The sequence below is a fragment of the Nelusetta ayraudi genome, unplaced genomic scaffold (genome assembly GCF_046127955.1).
Source record: "Nelusetta ayraudi isolate G7.1 ecotype Tasmania unplaced genomic scaffold, CSIRO-AGI_Nayr_v1 ptg000236l, whole genome shotgun sequence".
Taxonomy (NCBI): domain Eukaryota; kingdom Metazoa; phylum Chordata; class Actinopteri; order Tetraodontiformes; family Monacanthidae; genus Nelusetta; species Nelusetta ayraudi.
The window spans coordinates 65,001-74,631 of NW_027466285.1; the positions used below are offsets into that span (position 1 = coordinate 65,001).

General features: G+C 54.5%; 2 protein-coding genes across 2 annotated transcripts in view; both read left to right on the forward strand.

The window, feature by feature from the left end:
• The window catches only part of dact1 (dishevelled-binding antagonist of beta-catenin 1), a 5,442-nt gene extending 4,320 nt beyond the window's left edge, over positions 1-1,122 (forward strand). The window contains exon 4 of the mRNA XM_076016731.1: positions 2-1,122. Within this exon, the coding sequence (XP_075872846.1) occupies positions 2-1,086 (1,085 nt within the window). The 3' untranslated portion in view covers positions 1,087-1,122. The remainder of the gene's footprint in view (position 1) is intronic.
• Positions 1,123-5,690: 4,568 nt separating this feature from the next.
• Positions 5,691-9,246, forward strand: haus2 (HAUS augmin like complex subunit 2). Its single transcript, XM_076016720.1, has 7 exons — positions 5,691-5,816; positions 7,636-7,774; positions 7,869-7,967; positions 8,042-8,111; positions 8,204-8,336; positions 8,673-8,856; positions 9,052-9,246. Exons 2-7 carry the CDS (start codon positions 7,706-7,708, stop codon positions 9,193-9,195), a joined length of 699 nt encoding a protein of 232 aa, XP_075872835.1. The 5' UTR covers positions 5,691-5,816; positions 7,636-7,705; the 3' UTR covers positions 9,196-9,246.
• The last annotated feature ends 385 nt before the right edge of the window (positions 9,247-9,631 follow it).

The following is a 9,631-nucleotide window of genomic DNA, read 5'->3' on the forward strand; positions in this document are numbered from 1 at the left end:
GAGGAACACCCCGGCTGCCTGGACTGCGACTGGTCGCGGCCTCCCGCCCTGGACTCCGCCCACCAGGGGGACAAGACCCGCCTCTCAAGCCTTAGCTCCGCCCACCTGCGACTGTCAGCTCCTCTTCCTGCTCCTCCTCCTGCTCCTCCTGCTGCTGCTGCTGCTGCTGCTGCGGCCCCTCAGAGGAGGCTGGACGGCTACATCCTGGGCCTGCTGCAGCGCAGGGCGGTCCCTGTCAGGCCCGGGAGACCCCGGACCAGCATCAGCACCGAGCCCTCCAGGGGCCTGAGATCGGGGCCCGACCTCCGTGGGCTGCTGCGGGCCAGCGGAGGAGCTCCGCCTGGAGGAAGCACCGTCCAGAAGGTCTCCGACGGCGTTCTGATGGAGCAGCCGAGGCTCCTCCCCCCCTCAGAGCCACGGCTCCGCCCGCCATCCCACCCCTCTGCCCCTCCTGGCCCCCGCTACCTTCCAGCGGCGTCTTGCCGGGGTCGGGAGGGGGCGGGTCCGGCCGGCGGGGGGAGCGGAGCTCCGCAGGGCTCCAGGGCAGCGGCGGCGGTGGGTGGAGCCTGTGGGAGGAGCCGTAAGAGCAGCGGCAGAGACCTGGACGCACACAGGTCGGCCCGCCGCAGGTGCCACCGCCACCGCCGGCCACGACCCCCGACCCTCCCCCCGCTCCCTCCCCGAGATCAGCCGGGCAGGTGGAGCGGCGCCACCCGCAGGTCACGCGGCGGCACGGCCGCCGGGCAGCAGCCCAAGCAGCCAATTGGCCGCTCCGCCCACCGGCCCCGCCCCCCCCGGCGCCGCCAAGCCACGGGAAGTGAGTCGGAGTTCTCTGCCGAGCCTGCGTCGCTCCTCCGCTGCCCCCTGGTGGAGGTTGGCGGCAGCAGCAGCAGCAGCTGCTTCGGTGACGGAGAGTCAGTCCAGGAGAACCTGGAGAAGGAGACCTCGGGAAGGGGGCGGGTCCAGGGCAGGCCGCTCAGACAGGAAGTGACCCGGGCGGTGGTCAGGATCAAGGCGTCTCACCAGCTGAAGAAGAAGATCCTGAGGTTCCGCTCGGGTTCTCTGAAGCTCATGACCACAGTGTGAGAAGAAGAAGAAGAAGAAGAAGAAGAAGAAGAAGAAGGTTCCACTTAGTCCTGGTGTGGAGAAAGCCCCATCGGTTCCTCCTCCACAGGAAGTGGCCTGACACTCACTTCCTGTCTCTGCTCTGGATGCAGTCAGGTGCCTTGTCCTACCCACCACACCATCTGCACTGCTTTGTCATGCTAGCAGGCAGCTTAGCATATATTTGCTTCTATGTTGTTGTTGTTGTTGTTTTGCATGAGAACCAGACTTTTCTTGAATTTCTGTCCAGCGATCGAGTCTGAGCTTCTGAACGCTTCGAATAAGGCAACTCCTTCTGAGTTTGACTTCAATAATCATTAATTAGCCATGGCTCCGGGATGTCGTTAGAGTAGCTTAGCACAAACACTGAAACAAACCATGTGTGAGGGGCTCAGAGCAGCTGATTGTACGCTAGCTGGAAACACCTACCAGCTAGCTAATACCGGCCAACAGTGAACAGCTGGTGTGACGGGTGGAGCCGTTCCTTTGCTCGGACAGTGCTTCTTTTCATTCTGGAGCTAAGCTAAACTAAGCTAAGCTAATGGTCTCCTCTGTTTCCAAACCTAACCTCTAATCAACTGGTTCTGGTGCTGGTACAGCCGTGAGAGAACCACCTGCCTACTTTGTGTTACCCTTGTTGTTGTTGTTGTTGTTGTCGTCGTTGCTATTGGTTGATTTTGTGGTTCAGCCGCTGATTGATGGACAGCAACATTTCAAAGTCTTCATTAAACAGGTTTCAAACACAATCTGTTCAGACTTCTGTGTGTGTGTGTGTGTGTGTGTGTGTGTGTGTGTGTGTGCCTTGATGTGTCCTCATTGCATTTTCACTTGCTGTATGGTTCAGTCAAAGCGTTGCTGGCTGCAGGTTGTAATTAGTTTGAGCACAAATCATTGTGTCGATGTTCAAGCAGTTCAGAGAGAGTTCAGTGCACACACACACACACACACACACACACACACACACACACACACACACACGCTCAGAAGCTGTGATTGGTTTGATGTGTCTTCAGAATCAGAATAAACTTTATTGTCCCCCATGGAGGAAACTTGTCTTGGACTTTCAGCGCCCATCGGCCACAGAACATTTCCAACAATAATAATCAACCAAATATACATCACTCTGAAATGGAGGACAAATGTTTCTGAAATGTTCCAGCCTGAAGACTCAACAAGTCCTCCCTGTTCAGGAGTGTGTGTGTGTGGGGGGGGGGGACGGTGCGGGAGTCACGGGAGTGTCTGATAGAGAGAGAGTGAGAGAGAAAGGAACAACCTCACTCTTCTCTCACTCTGCTATATCACATTCATCTCACTCCTCATCATTAGTCAGGTCAACGCAGCGCCGCGGTTAGCTTAGCCTCTGGCTGGTCCTAACAGTGTGTGTGTGTGTGTGTGTGTGTGTGTGTGTGTGTGTGTGTGTGTGTGTGTGTTTGCGCGCGAGACTCTGAAGCAGCTACTTTGTGTCTTCCCTCTGCAGACTGAGGGCGCTCTGTTCTCCTGAGGAACCTGAATGCAGCGGCTCTGCTCGCACATACAGTATATTTCCCCCAGTTCTTTTCCATCTGCAGGTTTTGGCTGCAAAGAGACTCAACAGACTGACTCCACTGGGACACACACACACACACACACACACACACACACACAGCGCTGTGTGTGTGTGTGTGTGTGTGTGTGTGTGTGTCAGACCAGAAATAAATCACTGCAGTGTTACACAGGAAATCCTTGAGTGTCCTTACACACACACACACACACACACACACACACTCACACTCACACACACACTCTCACACACACACACACACACACACACAGAACAACCATTTGCTCACTGACTTCGACGCCTTCAGATACTGTAAAATCCCTGCTGCCCTTCACACCCTGCTGCAGCTGTGTGCGCGCGTGTGTGTGTGTGTGTGTGTGTGTGTGTGTGTGTGTGTGTGTGTGTGTGTGTGTGTGTGTGTCTCCCAGTGTGAACTCTGCCCACAACACGTGTTTCATCCCACCTGCAAAACCACCATCCAGGAAGAGGAAGAGGAAGAGGAGCATCTCTTGATCCTCTGACCCCCAGACTAGTCCCGAGCCTTGACCTTTGACCCCCTCCGACCTGCCGCCAATTCAAAGGGAACTTTATTTAAAGCAGTAGCCTGAGGGCAACTCGGGAGGAGACAGGAAGTCGAAGCCGCACACAGGAAATCAATCGGCGTCGGTGGGAAGACGGGGGGCGGGGTGAGAGGTTGAGGAGTAGCTCCTCCTCCTCCTCTTCCTCATCCTCCTCTTCCTCACCCAGCAGCAAAGCAAAGTCCCTGGACCTTCCCAGAAACACAAAGACTGCAGAGATGTGAGACGTCTTCCACACACACACACACACAGACACACAGACACACACACACACACACACACACACACACACACACAGTCATACATGCACACACGCACTCACTCACACTCTCAGGCTGCAGGCTACACACCCACACTGCCGCCCACACACACACACACACCTTCGCTGAAACACACCGGTGCCTGCAGGGTGTAGACCTCACAGTCCACAGAGCGGAGACACTATACACACACACACACACACACACAAACATCCTTACACACACACACATCCTAACACACACTCGCAGATCAGTTGAAGGGGGATGATGTCATTTCTGTTCAAAGAGAAAAAAAATACTGTTGCTTGTACTCACAGCATCTGATGTAGGCTGTGTGTGTGTGTGTGTGTCTGTGTGTGTGTCTGTGTGTGTGTCTGTTTTTCCAGACTGAGGCTCAGGGGTCAGCCATGCAGAGCAGATGATGGAGGCTCAGGCAGCTAACGGACAAAGGCTAACATGCTAACATGCTAACAGTGTCCTGAGGAAGTTTTCATCACACAGAGAGGAGGAGGAGCCAACAACGACAAGGTCACCAGTGTCATCTTCACACACACACACACACACACACACACACGCATCAATAACTGAAGGTTAGTGTTTTATTGCTGCTCGAGAAGCAGCAATATTGCCACAGCTTTATGTTCTGTGCATGTGTGTGTGTGTGTGTGTGTGTGTGTGTGTGTGTGTGTGTGTGTGTGTGTGTGTGTGAGAGAGAGAAAGACTATAAACCTCCTCCCAGCGGTTCCGCTGACCTGCATCTTGAGCACTTATTGAATTAACAATATATCACAAACACTCACTCAGTCACACACACACACACACACACACACACACACACACACACACACACACACACACACCTCGGGGGTTTTCATCTCATCTCAAAGGTCGTTGTGATGATGCGACAAACACGACAACAATACTACACACTGCCTCACATCAACATCACACACAGCTGCAGGACAGCATGTGAGCTTACACACACACACACACACACACACACACACACAGGGAGATCAATAATCACAACTGGTCTGATATTTCAGCTTGTCAAGTGTGAACACAATCATCCCACTCTGCTTCACTTACACACACACACACGCACACACACAGTCACACACACACACACACAGTCACACGTGTGTTGCAGTCAGGAGGATGTGGGTCAACCCCCCCCCCCCCGCACCCCCACCTTTCGCTGTGGTCTGCTGAACTGGTTTTGTGTTGAGTCCAGCAGCTCAACTGTGATAATCCCAGTCTGCAGGACACACACACACACACACCCACACACACACACACACACACACACACACACGCACACACTGCAGTATGTGAACAGATTCATCCTGACAGCCTGCTGAGCAGACAAAGAGCAGATTATGACACAACACCGGGTGTTTAGAGAGACACCGACACTGTTTTCAGTGTGACTCTCCAGTGACGTCACTGTGTCTGGGTGCGAGTCTGTGCCGACGAATGAAAACACTCCGCACACCGTCGCCGAACTGCGTCATTTCATTCAGTCACAACTGAGATCAGAACAACATAATTCACTTTGAAACATTTCAACAGCGGCGAAGTTCGGGAAGGCGACGTCACCGCCAAGCGAGTCCACGGCGACACCTGCTGCCTTTCTGCCGTCACGGCACCTCAGCGCTGCGGCGCTCTGCTGCCCTCTGCTGGCCACACTGTGTTTAGCAGCGATAAGGAGAACCAGTCTCCCTCCCCGGGGAGTATACTCTTCACAGACCGACCGGCTGTTCTCACTGAGTTCATGTCTTCATGTAGTAGAGCAGATATACTGTGTGAAGGACTTCAGGCGCACAGCACACTGGCAATAACTGTGGTGTCTTCAGTCCACACAAAGCCCTGAACACTATCAGCTTCATTCAACAGGTGTCGCTGCAGAGCGAGCGAACACATTCAAACACAAGCAGAACATTATTCAGTATTCAGCTGTGGAGGCGTTCTCAATAGGACACAGTGGTGGTGATTTGCAAATATGAATGTGTTAAAACGACCCAATGACTAAAGAGAAAAGCAATGACAAAATGTACCTTTGTATTCCTATTTATTTCTTATTTATTCCTCTTTATGTATACATATTATTTATTTATTTACTTTTTAACGTTGGCACCCGTCTGATACAGCAAGAAGAATTTCCACCACTACAAGCTGCAGTAGTTGTCTGTCTCCAGCAGGCGGCAGCGTTCAACGTCGAGGACTTCCGTCCGTCCGTCGCGGTTTAACCGCGAAGAAGAAACTGAATCTTCCGGCGGGAGGTCCAGAGTTCAGGAGCCGAGCTGAGGCTTCTCCGCTGACCCGGACTGTCGCGTGTTTGACGGTAAGCACGCCTGACGACCGTCTTCCTCCTGCGCCATCTCGAATTTCAGCTTTTATGAGCACCTCGGTTGGTGTCTATAGCGGAAGCTAGCGCTAGCCGCCGGCGGCTCGTTGCGCTGAAGTTGGCTTCAGGTTGGACGCCTCGCTCACCGCTTCCATCGGCAGGCGGCAGCGGTTAGCAGCTCCACGAAACCGGTGGGATTTTTTATTTTTATTTATTTTTTTTATCATTAAACCTTTGTTTGAGCGGATTAACGCTCCCCCCCTTCTTACCTCTTTATCTTTAACTTCTTTGGCCCTTGTTAAGCTTGGGCTGCTTGATAAGGGCTCATTATGAGATGTCTAAAGCAGGGGCCCGCGGGCCGTAGTTTGGACACCCCTGGTCTAAAGCACGCAGGACGGGAAGCAGGCTTGGTGGCCGCTGAGTTCGAGCATCGCTCTCTGATGCTGTGTCTCCCCCACCCAGCCGCACGCCGTCTGGTTCTAGGCCTCCAAAACCTTTAGAACACGCAAGGGCTTCAGCTGCGTGTGGGCTTGGAGGAAAGACGAGCTCGTTCACTAGATCTGGATCTGGATCTGATATTGAAGGCAGGACTGCCGGGTCATCTTTCCAAGACGAGGGAGAGAGTTTTCTATCCAGTCTAATTTCAGCTAGCAGCTAGCAGCTAGCTTGTGCTGTCAGGGTCTGTGAAATCTGTCTGAAGCCTTCGCGGTCAACATTGCGGCCTCCTGTGAACTGTCAGTGAACTCACCATCAGACCTGAAGTCTGCAGTGCCCAGGCCGGCTGACTGGCTTCATGCTGGCCTGTGATTGGCTGAGCTGGCTAGTCGTGGACTAGCATGACGAACGGCTGAGGGAGGAGCTGGCAGCGCAGCACCGTCAGCTTCCCAGGAAGTTGGCTGCTGTCGCTCTTGGCAACCCCCCCCCCCCCCCCCCCCCCCCCAATCTGCCTGTCGGAGAGCTCACCCATATATATCACTCCCGTGTATCTCGTAACACCCTGAGTTAAAGCTGATAGAGTGTAGTTTTGGTGGACTTGTCAGAACTTTGTTGAGGATTCTGTGGAAACGGTGAGTGTTGACAGTGGCCTGGGTCACTGAGTCTTACTGAAGATCCAAACACTCCAGAGACTACCCTACTCTAGACTAGACTACTCCCTGTGGACCCTGTGACCTCCCTGTGACCTCCCTGTGACCTCCCTGTGACCTCCCTGTGGACCTCCCTGTGGACCTGTGTGTGAAAGGCACGGCCCGCCACTGGTGTACCATGTTATACAACATATGCATCATGATAAAACACAGTAATGCTATGCAACAATAACATACTCGTATGCAGGTATTCCAACCTCTTGATGCAATTATCACACCTCCACAAAACAACAACAACAACAACAACAACAACAAATAATGGTGGTGGAATAAAGTGAAGCTCCAATCCTCTCACTCCTGACTGCTTCCAAGCTGAGGGAGGGAGGGGCCTGCATGAAAAGCTGATTTATTTATTTTATTTTTTGGCTCCTCCCCCAAACAGGAGGGAGCGATGAGTACAACACGTGCTGCTCTGCAGGGCAGAAGGGCTTTTAGTTCTCTAAGGAAACAAATAAAGTGCTCTAGACTGAAAGACCAGGGCTGAACAATCTGCAATGGACAGATTTGCTGTGAAGCTTGTTTGAGGTCAAAGGTCGTCCTGTCAGCTGCTTTAGAGGCCTTTATTTTTGTATTGCGGTCTAATTGGGGGGGGGGGGGGGGGGGATGTGTTTGTTTTCCTGTTGTGCCAGTCTGACAGTACATCCACCCCCCTCCCAGCCAGTAGCAGCAGGGACCACTGAGGACTCAGCAGTGCAGGAAGTGGGCGGAGCCTCGCCTACTGGTCCTGTCACATGGCTTTGACTGAGACTCCTGCCGCCGCCCTGCTGGCCAGGTGTGTCGTCAGAGGAGCCGTATCTCAGGTGAGCTCCCCTCCACCCCCACCCAACACACACACCCTTCACCGCAGGGGTCATGACCTCAGCAACGTGGGCGGGGCTGTCTACATGTCCCCAGGTGGAAATGGACCGCGCCTCCTCGGGGTTAAGCCCCGCCTTCTCCTCCAAGCTCCTCCAGGCCGAGCAGAGAATTGGAACGCAGCGGCAGCTGGACGAGGTAGAGTTGCCGCTCACGCTGCCCCCTGCTGGTGACTGCACGGAATGACCCACCTCCTGTTGGCTGTTTTGCAGCTGCAGCTGAAGATGGAGCTGCTGAAGGTAGAGAAGAGGAGCGCTGATGTCACACACACCTTCTACCTGGGTGAGTGAGAGGGTGAGTGGGTGGGTATGGAACCACCTACTGGACCTGACTGTGTGTGTGTGTGTGTGTGTGTGTGTGTGTGTGTGTGACAGCCGGCCACGTCCAGGAGCTGCAGCTCCTCTGCTGCCACCTGCAGGACGTCCTGAAGCAGCAGAACCAGCTGCGTCAGCGACTGATGAAGCCGCTGACTCGGACCAACCTGCCGGTCCAGGCTCACCTGCACAGGTGACACAGCCGGGAGCGGCTATAGTGTCTCTTCCCATCATGTCTCTGTGGCACACGTTACCTGTCGGGGGACCATCAGCCAATCAGAACGAGCCGTGACCTCAAGCAGTATAGCATTATTTTCTAGGGCTCTTCTGGCCTGAGAAAGGTTAAAGGTTCTGAACCGCACATCGGGTCAAAGGTTATCAGCCGCCTTCCAGGGGCCGTATGGGGGTTTTGGCTGCAGTACCCCGAGTGGCCACTGGCCTGCCATATTGGCGTTGTGGTATCCAGTTCATAGAGTACGTCCATGATCACTTGCTCCGCCCCCTGACTACTCAGCGTCTCCCCCTGCAGGTTGGTGGTGGAGGTGGTGGAGATGCTGCTGGACCTGATCCAGTCGCTGGAGGAGAAGCTGGCGCTGCTGCGCAGCTGCAGCGGGGGGCCGGCAGCCTCGCAGCAGCAGCAGCAGCAGCAGCAGCAGCAACAGCTGGTCAGTCACATGACACATGACAGCAGGATGTTTCAGTGGCGGTGCCTTCGATAACCTCCCTCTCTCTCTCACTCTCCCTCTCTCACCCCCCTCTCTCTCCCCCCTCTCCCTCTCTCTCACCCCCCCCTCTCTCTCCCCCTCTCACCCCCCCTCTCTCTCTCCCCCCCTCTCTCTCTTTCTCTCTCTCTCCCTCTCTCCCTCTCTCACCCTCCCCCTCTCTCTCACCCCCCCCCCCCCTGTCAGAATGCCTCTGTGGCTCAGCTGATGGAGCAGGTGTTGGAGATGGAGTCGTTGTCCAGTCAGGTGCTGCGGTGGCGGGAGGTTCCCAGCAGCCTGAGCCACAGCGCCACCTGGTGTTCTGACCCGGGTTCTGATCGTTCAACCTGAGCCAGACCCGGTGATTCTTTGTACCTATTTAAGTAAAACACATTAAAAACAGCTGAATAAATTCTTCTTGTTATCATTATCACGAACAGTGTTGTCAAAGCGACAGGTCGGCAACCCCCCCGGTGTTTTCTGAGACTTCCTGGTCCTTTGGAGACCGACACCAAGGCAGGTTCGTTCCTCGGTGGGCAGCGGGTGCTGTGGCCACCGCCAGCACCTCCCTGCCCCAACGTAGTGACAGGCGGTCCGAACCTCCAGCCGGGCAGCTGCAGTCAGGAGAGGAGAGGAGAGGAGAGGAGACCCTCACCACTCCGCCTACAGGCAAGCCATGGAATTGTCTTCCAGAGGTGGATGTTACTGTGAAGGTTCACTCATTGCAGGACTGAAGGAAATCACTGCATTTGGCTCACACAGCCTCGGTCACTCGCTCACCCTCGGT